Source organism: Melanerpes formicivorus, unplaced genomic scaffold (genome assembly GCF_026170545.1).
Source record: "Melanerpes formicivorus ecotype bairdi unplaced genomic scaffold, bMelFor1.0.p_v2 SCAF_30, whole genome shotgun sequence".
Lineage (NCBI taxonomy): Eukaryota > Metazoa > Chordata > Aves > Piciformes > Picidae > Melanerpes > Melanerpes formicivorus.
In genome coordinates, this window is record NW_027142382.1 from 9,615,081 (window position 1) to 9,633,535 (window position 18,455).

Here is an 18,455-nt window from a genome sequence, read left to right on the forward strand (position 1 = left end):
GACATAAGAGATGGTTAAATCAGCGGCTCACCTAACCTGGTACTCAGGCTTTGAAAGTAAAAATGGGCAATACCATTTAGGGATAGCAAGACCACTGTATTCAGTTTCTCCTGCCTCCAGTCCTCAATACCCACAATTCATTGGATTAGGCATATTGGTGGACACATCCCAAAGCTGTAGTATCCACTTTATGAGCCTCCTGTTCCTATCATTGCCCAATACTTTCTTGGGCTTGTTGACAGTCAGTCTGCACAACATCCAGTGGCAACAAATACCCCAAGTGTGCACAACATCCAGTGGCAACAAATACCTCAAGTGTGCACAACATCCAGTGGCAACAAATACCCCAAGTGTGCACAACATCCAGTGGCAACAAATACCTCAAGTGTGCACAACATCCAGTGGCAACAAATACCTCAAGTCTGCACAACATCCAGTGGCAACAAACACCTCAAGTGTGCACAACATCCAGTGGCAACAAATACCTCAAGTCTGCACAACATCCAGTGGCAACAAACACCTCAAGTGTGCACAACATCCAGTGGCAACAAATACCCCAAGTCTGCACAACATCCAGTGGCAACAAATACCTCAAGTTCCTGGTCCACCTGTTTTTTTTAAAATCTCTTTTAAACTGATCTGCTAATTTCACTCTGTGCAACAGCTGTGTCAGGAGATCAGAGCCAGGTGCCTTATTCTTTGTCATGTCCAATGACAGGACAAGGGGCAGAGGGTGCAAGTTAGAGCTCCAGGAAGACTACATATCAATATCTGAAGGGGACCTAGATGAAGGCTGGGGAAGGACTGTTTAGAAGAGCTTCTAGCAATAGGATGAGGGGCAATGGTTTTAAACTGCAGCAGGGTGGATTTAAGTTAGACATAAGGAGGAAGTTCTTCACAATGAGAATGATAAAATACTGGACAGATTGCCCAGGGGTGAGGCTGATGTCCTGTCCCTGGAGACATCCAAGATCAGACTTGATGTGGCCCTGGGTAGCCTGATCTGGTTGGAGGTGTCCCTGCTCACTGCAGGTGGATAGGACAAGATGACCTTTGAAAGTCTTTCCCAACCCACAGATGCAATCTGTGAATCTGTGTTAATTTTCCCTGCCTCCCCGGCCCAGTGAAAATGAATTTATCACTGAAGACTGATAAGGCTTCAGTAGAATCATCTGGGACCTCTCTTTCCTTCAATGACAACTGAGTATCTTTGTGGTTGGGGTCTTATACACAATACCAGAAACACCAGCAGGAACATAAGACAAGGTCTTCACATGACCTACAACCATAACCATGGAGAAAACTTTACAGATCTTATCACACCCTGCTGGGCTTCAGTTAATGCTTTTGCAGATGAAGAACAGAGATGACAGAAAATGTGTTTATTTAAACAGCTGTACAATGGAAATCTCAATCATTTTCAAAAGCCAGCTGAGAGAGAAATGGCCCACATATCTTGTATATGGACTGAAGTCTCTTTGCAGTTTTCAGAGCTGAATTTCTTTTCCTCTGAATACATCACCTGTGTGAGTGCAGTGATCTGCTGAATAGCAGCAATGTGCTTAGCCATGTATAAACATGGAGGAAGACATGGTTCCAGCCCTGAGGAGCTTACAATCTAAACTGTGACATGGACAATACTATTCTGACATAGAACAATCAAGTGAAATATCACATCAGATACAAGAAGACCCTTACTTTATTTTTTTTTAACAAGCAATTGTAATACCAAATATATATAAAGGCCACAGGAGGACAGAGCAGTGTCTTGGTTCTGCTCTGTATTCCTATGTTCCTAAGTCTATGGGCATGAAAGGTAGTGAAGGTTTGCTTAAGAGAGTGATTCAGTTTTCTTTGATGGGGATTCTCCAGTTTGTGCTTCCTAAACAAAAAATAAGAAAAATGAGATTAGAACTTAGAACTCCTTCTGTGCTTTTACACATCTGAACACTGGACAACACTGGGATGAATTATTTCCGTGCAACACAGGTACCCGGATTTGGGAGAGGCAGTGTGAAAGAAGGGGCAAATTTTCTGTCCTGTTGAGGCATTGGGTCTCCACATCAGCATATGGTTGGTGAAATCTATTGTAATTACCTCAGAAACAGAGTTAGCTGAGAGTCCTGCTAGTTCTAGAATGAGCATATCACATTCTGTGTCTGCAACCAGAAGGGAGTCCCACCACCCAAGGGAAAATCTGCTGGAAGTTCCAACTTTCTCATAGTCTAACAGTGTTTCCCTACTAGGTGACTGATCTTTATTTCTGTGTAGTGAAGAAGAGATAATTTTAGTAAGATGAAAACCTGAAAATTAAGCGTGCAGTCGTGCTGCATAGACTTAAACAATGCTAGATACTATACAGCTGTGCAAGCACAACTTCTGCCTCTCCTGTGTTGACATTTTGAAGTCATATCTGGCCTTGTTTCTAAGGCAATCAGAGTAATTTTACAGTCTGCCACAGAAAGGGGGAAGCCATCCTCACTAAGGGCAATAGTTCTGACTTGGCATTGTATGTAAAATGCATAATCCTTTTTATGATTTTGGTACCTTCTTTCCATCACTATCACTGCAAATGACAATATGTACACAATTGTCAAGTCTTTGTTACCTTAAGAACACCAGCACCTGTGATGGATATCTTAATATTTACCTGAAAACCTGTTCAAGAAAGAATGTGTCATAGGGAAGTGAACTAAGACTCTTCTTGCTCCTCTGCCTCTTGCTTTTCATCTCCCTCTTCTTGTTTTTCTTCTTGGTTTTCATCTCCCTCTTCTTGCTTTTCTTCTTGGTTTTCTTCTCCCTCTTCTTGCTTTACTTCTTCTTCATCCTTTTTTACAGAAAGTTGTAGTTACCATGTAGAAATGGAAGGAAAAGTAGTCTTGAAATGCAGAACTGATTTTGCAGGCATTATGTTCCTAGTAAATGCAGTATTATGTGAGCTTTAAGAATAGAACAGACAAGTAGTGTATAGAGCTTTTAATCTTTACATGCCAGGGCTCTAGCTTTGTGGAGCTGACAGGCAAGCAATGGAACATAAAGCCCTCTTCTTAGAGAGGTTAGAACACAGTACATACTTCAGCTGTAAATAGATGTTCAAGATCAAAATGGGAATAGGAAGCATGTGTAAATATGAGAAAAAGCTTAGTATTTTCATATAGATGATTTCTTGGAGCAGTAAACAAGTCAAGATTCCTGGCACAGGTTCTAGACTCCTGAATAATCTAAAAGTCATTTCAAGTCAACCTTGTTTCTGTTCCAAAAGCTCTTATTTCTCTCTTTTATATAGGAGAGCATGGCACAGTTTGAAGGTAATAGCCCTTTGCTTCAATCAACCAAATAAATGGTTGTCTGAAGGCTAGCTTTTATTTAACACAGACAACAATCTGTGTTTATTGTCTTTTAAGAGATAGTAAAGTCTAGTGCTCTGAAAAGCCACTGAAAACTGCAATGCAGGCTTCTCTATTCCTTTTCTTCTAGTAAATGTCTGTTTGAAGGCACTCCTTCTGTGTGCATAAACAAGCTTTATCTCAAAATGTCATACCTTCAAATGCTACTTAGCCTACAAAAATTATGGGAGATTCTCCCTGGCATAATCAACTAATCCAAGACTACAGAAATAGTTTCCAGTCAGGACAGTCAGGACTGCAGGTAGCACATGACCAGCATAGGCCTTAGGTTTTCCCCTCAGACACATAATGCATGCAAAAGTGTCACAAGTGAGACTCCAGAGGAACATCCTGTTTAAACATCCACTTGGGAATGAGCTTCTTTGTAACCGGAATCATTGGTTATTAAGGAAAAACATTGCACTAAGAGCTCATCCCTGCAAAACCACACAGGTCAGCATGATTAGAAGTCCTTGTGCCAAAGGAACATTGCTTCTTTTGGCATCTTCCCCCAGGAAAAGTCTTTCATTAGCACTCTGAAACAGGGCCAGGCAAGCCCACAAACAATCAGAATCTTTCAGTTATTAACAACTGGTGCTCAAAATTCAAGTCAATTACCTTCAAGAGAAAAAAATAGCTGGTTTTATTCCTTGAAGCATTAGTTAGTGGTGGCAGGATGCACCAACCAACCTTAACAGTCCTTTTCAACCTCACTAGAAGCCCCCATGCTTTGTCCATGGGTCCAGGAGCTCCATTTTAGCTGCCAGGTTCACAAAGCCTATCTGACAGTGAACATGTGTCCCTATATACATCTATATAGACACGTTCTGCAGCTTGGAAGCAGGGAGAGGTGAACATGTCCTCTTATTAACTGCAGGTTTGTAGTGGAAAATAGCCTAAAGTAATCAGTTTTGCTAGAAACATTGAAGAAATATTGAAAGCATAAACTTTCAATGCTGGGCAAAGCAAAAAACTGTACAAGAATTTGTTCCTGGGTCTTACAAATTCTGGCAAGGGAAATATTTCCTTTATAGTCAGAACTGCCTAAATTGTCAGAATGACTCTTGCACACTCACAACACTGAAAATGCAACCAGCCTGGTGTCAGTTAGTGATCTTCAAGCATGTAGTTGTCTTGGGAGTCCTTGGCAAATTTTATTAAAGAATCTGTGACAGACAATTTCCCTTCTGTTTACAGCATTTAATGATTAAAGGCTTTCCTTTGCTCCCAAACAATAAGACTACAATAAGACCAATAACTCTATCAGAATATAATACCAGAATATTTACTAGCTTTTGAGTGAAGCAATGAGACTGAAAAGGAATTAAAAGCATGCAAGCAAAAGGCAAAAGTGAAATGTCCATAAATACGATACCTTTGGTGCTGCCTGTTCTTCCTTGCTTTCCTACATTGGAGATACAAAAGAAAACATTTAAAAGATGGATCAAAGAAAAAATATCAAAGGCCATAGAGGCAAAACACATCAGAAATGAAACAATGAATTTCTGAAAACCTTGTGGAATTTGGTGGATTTATTTTGAGATGACATCCTGCAGATTAACTCACAAAACACAGTTAAGCTAAGCTTTCAGTTGGAAAAAGGGCTACAAAATCATTGATTACAGATCCCTTTTCCTCAGTGACTTCCAATCAAATCTGTTTCATCAACAAGAAAAAGCATTAAAACTGGAGTTCTGTTTGCTTTCTCAGGTGGGTTTGCTGGTTGATTTGTAGTTTTGGTTTGTCTTTTTTCCTTTTGCTTTTTAATTCTCTCATCTGAAAAATGAAAACTAAATCAGAATTATACAGAGTCTGATCAATGTTACATATCATAAGTCAGAATCTGAATTGCAATTCTGCTAAATGTTGTAGGCTGGAACAGATGCCTTGGCTCAACAGTACTGGAGAAAAAGTATAATACAAGCTTATTTTAGATTGTAGATGGAGATAAAATGATGAAGGGAAGAGAGATAAAAGAGAGAAGGGGTAATGGAAGGAAAATGAATGTACAGTGAAGAGAATTTAATGTTATATACCAAGATGGTTACTGGAGAGAGGAGCTAATCTTACCCAAAATCCCAAGGAAGAAGGGCAAATGGAATAGTACCATGCAGAAGGCATTGGCAGTTGATATGAGTGAGTTGAGATAAGGAAGGAAGCTGTCTTAGAACAAAATAAACCAGGTTGGAAGAGACCTTCAAGATCATTGTGTCCAACCTATCATCCAACACCACCTAAACAGCTAACCCATGGCACCAAGCACCCCATCAAGTCTCCTCCTGAACACCTCCAGTGATGGCGACTCCACCACCTCCCCGGGCAGCCCATTCCAATGGGCAATCACTTTCTCTATGAAGAATTTCTTGCCAGGGTTTAGATATGTCCTGGAGGAGACAGGATACAGACTTGCATGATAATACAATTTTGGAATATATTTCTCAAATAATTCTGCCCTGAAGTGAGCCTAATTTGTACTGGGACACAACTTAAAATCTAAAGTTAAAACAAGATAGCAAAAGCTGTAAAATGATTATTGCTATCACCTCTAGTGACCAGCAGAGCCCTCACTGTGCCATACACATGGGAGGTCACAGTCTTTGCCTCCAAAAAATACAAAACCAAAGGGACAGACAAAGCAAGAAAACCCTCTATCCAACCAACATGGTTCCTCAACCCTCTTCATTAGAGGATAAGGTTTAGAAATGAAAGAAAAAAAATGAAAGTAAAAGATTGGGAAGAAGTCAAGGTTAAGCTTGATGAAGTGATTGGGGAAGGAAAGTATGCGACAGGGCTAAGGTTAAAAATATTTTCATGATCTAAAGAATATAGAATACAGAATCAACCATTGGAAAAGACCTTTGAGATCATCAAGTCCAACCCAACGCCATATAATCAACTAAACCACGGCACGAAGTGCCTCATCCAGTCTCTTTATAAACACTTCCAGTGATGGTGACTCCACCACCTCCCTGGGCAGCACATCCCAGAGGCCAATCTCTCTTTCTGTGAAGAATTTCTTCCTAACATCCAGCCTAAACCTCCCCTGGCACAGCTTGAGACTGTGTCCTCTTGTTCTGTTGCTGGTTGCCTGGGAGAAGAGAACAAACCCCACCTGGCTACAACCTCCCTTCAGGTAGTTGTAGACAGCAATATGGTCTCCCCTAAGCCTCCTCTTCTCCAGGCTAGGCAACCCCAGCCTCTCCTCATAGGGCTTGTGCTCCAAACCCCTCCCCAGCTTTTTTGCCCTAGTGCAACTGTCCCTTGGCAACCCAGGCTGAAAGCTCTTCCTGTCACTTACTACTGGATCTCTGTAAGGGACTTTCTATTTCAACATCTGCTCCAGGCTTTCCTGGGTGATTGTGCAAATGAGTGGCTGGAGCTGCTGAAGCCAAGGCTAAGTCTCACTGTCTCACTTTGCACTTCTCTCTGTGACTTCAAGGAAGCATGGTCACTTTATGTTTTGTTTTTCAGAGGGTTGCAGTCTCACACAGGTTTTCTCAGGGTCATACCAGCCTGAGACAAAAATCTGGAGCTTCTGGACTCCTGCATCTCCCAGCAAGGGCAGCAGAAGGCAATGCGGAGGCGGGGGGGGGGCGGGTACAGCCTCTACATGTACCCACATAGACCATTGTCTGCTATTCCTGCTATTGAAGTTCTGGAGGAGCCTTCTGGAATCAGGGACTCTCCATGAAGCTCCACGATTGAGAGAGTCAGAGTTTATTTATTTTGTAATCTATCTTATGCTCTTTAGCAAAGACTGAGGTTATCTTTACCTTGCCAAGACTCTGTCACCAGAGAAAAGTCAGCTGGGTTACAGCTGAGAGTTGTTTTTAAGCTGGTTTGAAACTGAGTGCTAAACAAGACCAAAATGCCAACACTAGAGCCTCACTGGTATGTTAATTCAGATGCAGAACATAAAGCTGTGATGTTTAAATTATGGCATTTTGATTGGAGGCTTTGTCAAAAGATTAAGTAGATGCTCAAAAGGAATCTGACTACTGTTCAAAGGATGCAACTGTTTGGATGCAAACCAAAGCGGGCCACCAATAGAAAGGTCACCTTTTCAGAGCTCAGTACAGAGAGACCAGTCCTTAGCAAGATAGAAGGAAAAAAGGACATGGGTAGGGAGAGAACAAGGAAAACATCTCTTCAGTGTGGTCAAGGAATCAAACGTGATATGCTGGGCTGAAGAATGAGAGAAGAAAGGGAGATCCTGTAAATAGTACATTGATCCTACATGTGTCCTTTAGGACCTTACATCCCCTGAAGATACACCAATGAGAATTTGACCATCTTTAAATGCACCTAAATTCATAAAACCCTGGCCAGGTAAGAAATTATTATCCCAGATGTCTTTTATAAGGGGAAAATGGCATACCAAAACAAAGGAGGAATTCTTCTCACTGTAGCTGCCTCAAAGTTATTTTTCTCATCTAAACTCATCCTCTTTGTGCTGTCTGTAGTGAATAACTGTATTTCTACAGAATGGTTTGTGATATCCCAGCAGAAGTGGCAACTGGGATAAACTGTAGCAAGGCAGACAGATGCCATGCCACTGAAGTGATTTATCCTATGGGAAGCAAGTGGTGGAGCAGGGTGCAGGTTTTGTGTATCCCAGGTAGGTGCTCTTGGTGCCTTGCTGCCTGCAGTAGTGAGCACCTTCTCCAAAACCAAGTAAGACAGGAACAGAAACAGTGGGGTTTTTATCCTTCCCTTAGGAGCTAAAATTCACCTGGTGTGATGAAAGTGGTTATCAGAGTTGAATGATTTCAGGGAGACTTCCTCCTCCTTATGTAAGACCTCATGAGAGGTGAAAGGGAGCGATTTGTAAGACTAACCATAATTGATGCCCTGGTCTCAACAGAACAATCTTTTCAAACGCAGTACCTTGCCCAGTGATCTCTCCTCTGCTATACTACTACTCCTAATCCATTCTGTGAGAAACAGAGCAAGGTGCTTGTTGTATAGGAGTGGTACTGCATTATGTCATTACAAAACCTCTCATGTACAGCTCCATGACACATTTGCAGACACATTCCAGCATTCTCTTCTCATCTGAAAGTCATTAGACTACCAGCCAGAGTAGCAAGCAACCAAATTCAACCAGGGGATGCACTGCAGTTTTATGCTGGGCTTCTCTTCAGAGCCAAGGAAAAAGGTATTTGATGGCACTAACGTGCCAACAGAAATTCACAGAGACAGGAAAAGTGCTTGGATAGCATTTAGGGAGAAATTTCAGTTCCCAGTAAGCACTGTCTCTCCTCATTGCCATTTTAAAATTCTAAATGGGACCTTGCAGTACTGAAGACTTGCATGAGGCTGTGTAAAAGGGTGCATTTCCACCCTACTAACGACTGGGTCAGTCATTGTGAAAAAGGATAATGAGGAAAGGCTTACAGAGACATGCTTTCTCTGGAAAGCATTGCAGCTAGATGAAAAAAACCCAACCAACCAAACAAAACATTTTGTTTTGGCCTTTAATGAAAGAGATGATGCATTTGTGACAGATATTCCACTGGGACCACCTGATCTCCAAACCACACACACACAAACCCCCACACCAACTGACAAGTGTAAGTGCTTGATCCAGCAGTAGGTCGGCCTTTTGGGGAAGAGAGTCACCTGACACTGCAACATCAAATTAAATCCATCCTTAAATGCCAAACTGTCAGAGCAGCAGGAGAAATAAAGCAGCTGAATCCCTATCTCCAGATACAGGATCCCTTTCTGCTTGGTCTCTTCTGGGTCTAGAACCTGTTCAGTAATATAAACCCCTCTCTGAGAAAGACACTGGCAGAAAACAGAATGGTCCCTATTTTGTGGGATCCAGCTACCTTTCAGCCACAAATACTGTACTGATGGCAGCTAACTGCAGGATACTATGCAACAGAATCAAAGGAACTCAGATGGTTTCTTCCAAGAACCCTTAGCACTGCAGTGTGAGATCTGCCCATGTAATATCAGACCATGATGTAGGCAGAAAGGATAAGAACAGTCTCCATTTCTCCACTGCCCTGGCGTTTCTGCATGGCCTGGAGAAGCCACTGTCACACCTGGCTTGCTACAGCAGCAGTCAGTGCTGATACATAACAACGTTAGCAACTAGCTTTATGAGCACTGCAGATGCTGGCCATTGACAGCAGCATTGTTATTTATTTTTCCCCAGATATAATTCAGATGTCTAGTCCTAATTTATTTTGTGTAAGTGTGTTCTGTGCTAGGTTGCACCCATCCTTGATGGGGGTTGAAAAGAACCAAGCCCCCAGGTGGACAAAAGAAAACCTGGTCAGGGAGACAAAGACTTGATCTTCTCCCTTCCAGAGACTTGGGGTTTCCCCCCCTCCAAGAGGAGGGGTTCCCCCCTGAGTCAAAGGTGGTCTATTCCATTCCCCCTGCTGTTCAGCAAGCCTGTGTAAAGAGAGACACAGTTGAGCTCTTTCTCTTCCCCTTGCCTTGTCTGCTCAAGAGGTCATCTGCTGCTTCCTGCATCTCCACCACATGGTCAGGCCTTTTCCTCTCCATAGTGCATCCATGTTTTCAGAAGAACTGAACCCATTTACATCAAGGGAATCTGATGCCAGCCAGGCCTGGATTTGTATATTTTTCTATTTACCCTTTACTCTATACCTTCATAACCTCCCCTGTTACTGATAGATAGATATATAGATATATAGATATATATATATATATTGTTTAAAAATTACTTTCTTTACTTCCAAACTGATTCCAGACCACTTTCTTTCATGGTTTTTTTACCTTTCCTTCCTCTTGCCTAATTTGCTTTACCTTACTGGGGGAAGAGGAGGGGAGGGAATCTAAATCTGTTCCCATTTGGGCTTTCCTTTTCTTCTGGTCTCTGGGTAAAACTCAAACCAGCAGAGGCTCCAAATGAGCATTGAAAAAAACAACAAAACAAAACAAGGCAAACCACAAAAATCCCAAATCAAAACCAAACAAACACAAACAAAAAAGCTTATGTTAACAAGTGGCAAGAGGACATTAAATAAAGACAACTGCTGTTGCTCAAAATTAAGAGCACAGTTTATGATTCATTTCACAGATTCACAGATTTATGATTCATATCACAGAATTGTTAGGGTTGGAAGGGACCTCAAGGATCATCTAGTTCCAACCCCCCCGCCATGGGCAGGGACACCCCACACTAGATCAGGTAGCTCAGAGCCACATCCAGCCTGGCCTTTAAAACCTCCAGGGGTGAGGCTTCCACCACCTCCCTGGGCAATCTGTTCCAGTGTCTCACCACTCCCATGGGGAACAACTTCTTCCTAACATCCAATCTGAATCTACCCATTTCTAGTTTTCTTCCATTCCCTCTAGTCCTATCACTACATGACACCCTAAAAAGTCCCTCACCAGCTCTCTTGTAGGCCCCCTTCAGATACTGGAAGGCCACAATAAGAGCCTTGGAGCCCTCTCTTCTCCAGACTCAATAAACCCAACTCTCTCAGTCTGTCATCATAGGAGAGGTGCTCCAGCCCTCTGATCATCCTCGTGGCCCTTCTCTGGACACCTTCCAGCACCTCCAGATCCCTCTTGTAATAGGGGCTCCAGAACTGGATGCAGCACTCCAACTGGGGTCTCACCAGAGTGGAGCAGAGGGGGAGAATCACCTCCCTGGACCTGCTGGCTCACAATGTCAAAGAAAATGCATCCAAAGGATTAGCCAAATCACTCTGCAAACAATCTTCCCACCCTGAAGCACACTAGGAGGGCACATGGGTTTATGTTTCATGCTCTTAGCACAGGTAAAGCTCTCACATCACCAAAGGAAAAAGTAAAAAATACCTGTTGATCTTCTGTTGGTGACTGAGCAGACTGATCCTCCTCACGAGCCCCTTCATCTGCCTTGCCTTCTGCATGTGCCTCAGTTTCATCTGTGGCATCAGACTTCTCACTTTCCTGGCATCAAAGGAGAAATCATTGTTGGCTTCAGGGCACATTGTCAGCAATCCATTTCTATAAAACTCTGACATTACAGTTTCAGGAGGTATATTCATCATTTTGCTTCAGTGCTCAAATGAAAATATAGCTTTTGGGGCATTTTCCTGTCAAGGGAACACTTGCTGGCAAATTGATCTGTTGGTAAAGGCATGGGATTTGTGAAGGGAAAATATGAATTCCAGCACTTCTTCCTCTTCAGAGCACAGTAGATTTCTGTGGAAAGTTGAATAGAAACTTGTGCTTGCCCTGGTGGCACATTCTAGCTTTAGACAAAAAAGCCTTTTTCACCATCCTGCATGCCAATTAAATTTCATCAAGAAGCTACAAAAAAAAAAAAAGTAATAAAGGATTTCATACATAGTCTCTCAACTTTCTTGTTTAAAATCATCAGGAAACTGTTCCTTAGTTCACACCCCAATCTATCAAAACTATTTATTTCAGCTCTGTGAACAAATACCTCCTAGAAGGCTCTTTAAGTTCTGTTGTACCTTCATCTAGGTAGCTGTGAAAGGTCACACTGGACCACACACAGTGTCAGATAAAAGAAGACCTGTATGGCCTCAAGTGGAACAACAGAGATGGGATAGAATAATGCATGAAGTGCAAAGTCACATTATTTGGGGCAGGTAGTTCTGGAACAGAGATTAAAAACTTGTTTCTGCTGCACTTTGGGAGCTTGTTAGTTTATGATCATCAAAGAAGAAAAAGATGGATGCATTTCAATAATCATAGAATAACTGAGCCACTAGTGGTGGCTCAGGGAAAGAGGTAGTAAGTGTGACACTCAGATGTATAGGTGAGGTATAGCTGGTGGAGCTGAAAGAGAATATTCATGTTATTGTATAAGGACAAGGTGAAACCTCCTCTGGATTGCTCTGTACCACTTTAGTCACTCAAGATCAAGAAAGAGACATTCAGACTGGAACAGGTGCAGAGGGAGGGTACAAAAATATTTGAGGGAGTAGAGAGCCTATCTTATGAAAGTGTGACCAAAAAAGCTTCATTAATCTATTGAAAGCCACACTATGAGGGGATGATGGCTCTCTAAAAATAGATCAGAGTAGACATCAGGGAGGGATAGGACACTGAGGTAGATGCAGATGAGTACAAACCAAGTGTGTGAAATTTTGTAAGATCTTTCTAGTAGAGAAGTGGGGACAAAGGACCTCAGAAATGTGACCATGTCTCAGAGGTGTTATCTGGTGTGGTTGCCTACAGCAGGAGAAAATTTGGCTCAGGGTGAGTCCTGTCCTATGCCATCTTAAGTCCTACATGCTATGGGCAGAGAAGCATGTCCCTTATAGAAGACAGGTTCATTTTTCATCCCTGTGACCAAGGCCTTACAACTTACCCCCCTGGCTGGTTTGGGGTTTTCTGCTCTTTTGTAATTTCATTTGTGTCTACAGTTAAACAAAAGCCCCTACTCATGATCCCCAGTCCATTAAGCTTTACAAGTCCTTGAGTGTCCTCTTTATCAAATATGATTTCTTAAGGCAGCACACTTAACCTGAAGAAGCATGACACTGGCATAGCTCTCTGGTTTTTCAGTCCCAGAACAGATTTGGGTGAATGCTGACTTAGGGATTTTGTCCCATGACGTGGTGTACAGTAAAAGACATGCCCTTCTGCAGAGATGCTCTGCTGGATGGGGACAAAAAACAGAGAAAAGGAGGTTGGGAATGTTTGGAAGCAGGTTATCACAGCAGAGTGAAGAGGGGCAAAATACTTCTGCAGGGTTTTCTCTTTTATTATGCCTGAAACTTCACTGTCAGTAAGATTTGGTGCCCTTTTGTCAATTTTATCCTGAGTCGAGGAAAATACATTTCATATGGAAGGAGCTTGCTGTGAAGAGAGAGCAGACACAGATGCTCATAAATTGTTCTTCCTTTCCAGGGAGGAAAAAAAAAATAGTCAAAAATCCCAGTCTGCAGCAAGCATCAACCTCCCTGCAGTCCTCCTCAGCACTGCACTGCCCCTGCACTCCTGGCAGCAAAAGACTTTCCAGGGCTGCCTGATGAACTGGAGCCAGGAGGCTGATCAAGCTTTAAAGAGAAAAACATTTCCATCTCACACAATCTGCACACTCCGTGACACAGCTGCATGTATGTTTTTGCCAGCGTGGTGGGGGATGCTTGAGGAGAGGAATGAGCAGCTCAGAGTAAGCAGAAGGAGCCAGGAGAAGGAGAAGGGAGAAAAGACTACATACTTTCTGGCAATGCTGTCTCATTTCAAGTGAGACACATAAAACTGCGGGTTCTGCTGCTGCTGGCATTGCAGCAGAGGCTGTATATTGGCTTCATTTCTCTTATACATCACCAGCACACACACACAAAAACTAAAAATGGGAAGATTAAAATATGTAGTAACATGAACACATATTTAAATTCCCCTGTGTCAGTACATTGTTTTCTTAAGCAAATTGTAATTTCCCTGAGAGACAACAATTTCGTAGTAGCTCCTGAAATGAAAAGGGTAGTGCAGATGAAAACTACATTGGTTATTTATTTATTTATTTATGTTCAGTGTATATATTAGCATTTAACTTAAAAATCTGTGTCCTTGGTGTATTTTGGCAGAAACATGAAATACATGAAGACTGAAGATAGCATTCTAATTCATATGAACCTATTGTATAAAACTATCTCAGATGAGTCATATACTTACTGCGTCTGAAAGAACTAAACTCAAGAAGCAGCTTCTTATCAGCCAGAACACACATGCGTGCACATACACACACACATGTATGCACATACACACGCACGTGTACAGAGCCTTGTTGATTATATGGAGAGCTGTGATGTTTGGAATATCACCATTATCCTAGCTCTCTGAACAAACCCCACAAAACTTCATTTTTAATTCATTTTAAATGTAGTACCACTTATACAGATTGGCTGATAGGTCATTTTCTATTTGAATGCAACTCACATACTCTCAATTTGTAATTCACAGCACTCTTAGAATTCTTCTTCAAATAAAAGACTGAAGCCCAAGTACCTAAAGATTTTGGGATATCAGGATTATGGAAATTAAGGCCATGAATACTATGATTAAGGATTCAAGTACATACAAGATTTGGAAACAAGCCCTCGGATCAAGTAAATCAGTTCACTGAGGTCACAGAGCCCTTGCAGACCTAAACGATCTTGCTACAAGCTAAGGGCTCTTTGGATTTCTGGGAAATGGAAGCAATATTCCAGAACAGTTAATAAAGTTCTCCAAAAAAACTGAATGTCCTTGAAGATAAAAAGCTATTCATTCCCTTGATAAGATACTCAGAAGGTGTAGCAACACAGTGTGTTGTTTGTCATCTTAGTATAATAGGCATCTCATTGACAGAACAATTCACCTGTGTCATTTGAGAAAACAAGCAGCAGAGCTGGAGCTTTTGATGGGCTGCTCACACACTACCAGTATTTCAGAGCATTCTCAAGAATATTTAAAGTAGTCTCAGACTGAGACTAAAAGTGGTGGGGGCTTTAAAAAGTAACATAGCTAACTTTGGGGGCAGCTGAGACTGACGCACCTGACCCTAGCTCAGATGTTCACTCACATGTTATGGTAGCTCAGATGTTCACTCACACATTATTGGTACACGGTGTTCATGTGGCTAACCCCAGATTAAGTAGGATCATTCAGAAATCTATCCTATCTTGAATGATCTTTGAGTCAGTCATAAAGCACAGCTGGTCCTCTAAATCCTAGCCTGCCATGAAACATGTTTAGAAGTATTCCAGACAAGCTATTCCTTCAAGTGAGAATGTATTTCATATTAATTGACTGTAGAACTTATTAACACAAACACTATGCCTGCTTCCTCACTTAGGCACACAAGATGATGCTACTCATCTTTGTAAATGGTGCTTTAGAAAACATGATAACTAGTGATAAGGAGGCAACAGGACAGAGAAGATGATGTGAGCTAATTCACCCATTCTGAAATATCAAAAATATGTTGTAATTTCCTGCAGTGTCATTGAGTTTTATGAACACTTAGCACTCCTGAAGGATAAAAATGTTGTGTAGTACATAGGAAACAAAGTGATCTAAGCAAACAGCATTTAGAGCTTTGACCTTTACATGCAGAAGTTTCTATATGCCATCCAGGCAGCTAAATACTTCATTGTATCAGATCTGGAAACACAGTGATGGACACAGAAACTGGCTGTGTACAGTGGTACCTAACTGGATTAGGCCAGAGAAGGCTGGCTGCAGGGAAGGGTAGGCACCCACACAGGGAGCTGCTTCCCAGCCTGTTTTCCAGTTTGGTTAACTTTGATGTTGATGTGCTATCTCCTTCTGAAACAGTTACAGCTTTTGTGTAAGTAAGAGGATACTTAAATAAATCTGTAAAGACTACTTTGCATGTGTGCTGCAGATCTGAGAAGGATCTGTGTGTATTCAGCCAACCTGCACCCTCATGACAACAACTTTGGTGAGTCCTAGACATATCAGAGTAACCTGTAAGTGCAGATCATCTTACACACTAGGCTCTGGCACCATCAAAGCTCCAACACCTAGATGCAATGGTTCCGTGTAAATGCTGGACAAAGAGGTCTGGTGAGAAATTGTAGCCACTTAATCCAGAGAGAAGCCAGGAACATAAAAATGAGAATCTGCAGAACTGAAACATGCATTTTGCACTCAGTAGGCTGACATCTCAGTGAATTTAACTACAGCATGATGGTCATTACAGAGCTTCTCTACTGCTGGTGCAATATAAGACGAAAGCAGGATGGAAAACGGGGGGGAAGTCTTCTGAGGCAAGACTATGAAACATGTACCAGCTTCACATTAATCATTGCAATGTCTCAATGAAGTAAAAAACTAGGAAGCTCGCTGCTTAGTGATTGCTCTGTCGTGTTTTCATGCTTTATAGATTGCTTTGTTTATAAATTATCATCATATTTTAGAAAAAAAATATTATTTAGGACAGGATTAGTAGGAAACTGTCATATGTGTCACAATCAACATTTCTTCCGTATCTGACTTATTAGTCCAGATTCATGCTGCTGAAAATCAATGTCATGAGTCATCTATTGTACTTACTGCTAAGGTGGAACTGACAGCCTAATGAGAGGAAAGCAAAAGCAGTGCAGCAAGGCTATTTGTATGACAAAGCACAGCCAGACTGTCACGCAGTGAAGATGCTGAAGAAACATCTCTGCAATACATGCTGAGACCCTTGTGTATGCCTCTCTCAAATTCAGAAAGAGATTCTTGGAGGGAGACAATGTAAATACACTTCCACTCTTCACATGGATATTTTTTTGTTTCAAAAGCTTTCTCACTTATTTCCACTTTCTGGACTGAAGCAGTCACTACCAGCACCACCAACGGAGCAGTCAGTCAGTGTGAACCACAACTGCTTGCTACCAATAGTACCAACGCTAATGTGCCTAGCACATATTATTTTCAACATTTACAAAGTTGTCATGAGGTAGAAACTGTAACAGCCTCTGCTGGAAGCTGTGAGTGAATGAATTCTGAAAACTTCTTAGTTTGCTTCACAGACATGCTGTCTAACAGCACCCTGCATGAAGGAGCAGATAATAGATGAAGTGGGAAGATGGAAAAATGCAATTTTCTTTTTATCATTGATTTTCCACATATCTTTTATAATGATTATTACATGTAATACCTGCAGTTCTTTAAGCCTTTCATGGCTTTGTGGATGTTAATTAAATGAATTCTCACAAGACTCTTGTGAGGCAGGCAAGTAATTTCTATTTCCCTTGGTGGAGGACAGCACAGCTAAAGCAGGAAGTTTAAATCACTTGCTCCTTATCACATAGGGATTCAGTGTCAAAGACATTTATAGCTACTGTGGCTCTCCCCTGGGTATTTCTTCATCTGCAGCTTCCAAGGCACTTAGCAAAGGCTCTTTTTTCAATCTGCTTTTACAGAAGACAAAAACCAGAGTCCTTTCCAAGTGTTTCACTCCAAGTTACTACCCACAAGAGTTGGACCAGAAAGCAGATCTCATGCTCCAGGGCAGTTCTTCAGCCATGTCACCACAATGGAGCAGAGTTCTCTTGTTACTCCAGCTCAACACTCTCTTGATTAATTTCTATTGTTGAACCACCCACATGTTGCCACATTTGATTATCATCTGACATGGTCTCAGGATAAGATAACTGTAATGCCCTCAGGTATAAAATTTCCAATTAGAAGACTCTGTTAAAGATAAAACACTTAGCTTTCTGATAAAAGAAGGGAAAATAACCCAAATGAACAAACAAAGAGCAGAAAAAAAAAACAACACACCAAACAAAAAACAAACCAAGCAACCCCTCCAAAAGAAGAAGAAAAAAACCCCACAAACCAAAACACCAAACATCTTTTTTCTTTTATCAGAAATATACTATTTGACAATTGTCAAAAGACAGTAGATAGAGAACAATGGGTAGAGCTGCTAAAGGGACCTTGTGAAGTCCGGTGTGAGACTTTTAAGTTACCTTAGATAGATACAGTACATAGAGGAAGAGAACACACAGAGGATGGAACAGATCCATACCCTGGCCCCTCTTGGTGACTAGTCCAAACCCTGTTTGCTCAAGGTTTGATCTAGTCAGAGGCAATTGACACGCAGCCTATAAACAGCATCAGGAAATGTTGCATTATTTAAAACCTAGGTGTGAGAAAATACTCTTTTGTATCAACAGCAACAAAAACGAGTACAAAAACAAATCAGCTGAAGGCAGGGTAACAAGCCTGCTGTGAGAGAAGGGAAGTAAGAAGCATTTTTTAGTGTTTACTGAACCAGCCACTTTTTTTTCCCCTTAAGAACACCATCTAATGCAATGCTCATCACTACCCCTTATCTGACACGCTGGGTCACTATCTATCTTCATTGTTATTAAGTGAAATATATGGCCCCCAAGAAAGGACAACACTGCATACCTTTGTGCCTGGAGGAGGAGCAAGACCCAGGAATGAATAAATAACATTTTCTTCTTTAGCAGAGAAGAAGGACTCAAAATCCTAAAATGGAACAAAAAACAACAACAACAAAAAAAAAGACTTAGAATTGTTAACAAAAATAAAACAGAAAGTACAGGATGAAGAAACTAACCCAGGAATATCTTTCTCTATCTCTCTATTTTG

General features: G+C 41.5%; 1 protein-coding gene across 1 annotated transcript in view; it reads right to left on the reverse strand.

Moving 5' to 3' along the window:
* Window positions 1-1,367: 1,367 nt before the first annotated feature.
* SH3BGR (SH3 domain binding glutamate rich protein) overlaps window positions 1,368-18,455 on the reverse strand; it is a 34,014-nt gene continuing 16,926 nt past the window's right edge. The window contains exons 3-7 of the mRNA XM_068155266.1: window positions 18,252-18,332; window positions 11,193-11,306; window positions 4,762-4,791; window positions 2,651-2,827; window positions 1,368-1,882 (exon numbers count right to left, since the gene is read on the reverse strand). Coding sequence (XP_068011367.1) covers window positions 2,693-2,827; window positions 4,762-4,791; window positions 11,193-11,306; window positions 18,252-18,332 — 360 coding nt within the window. The 3' untranslated portion in view covers window positions 1,368-1,882; window positions 2,651-2,692. The remainder of the gene's footprint in view (window positions 1,883-2,650; window positions 2,828-4,761; window positions 4,792-11,192; window positions 11,307-18,251; window positions 18,333-18,455) is intronic.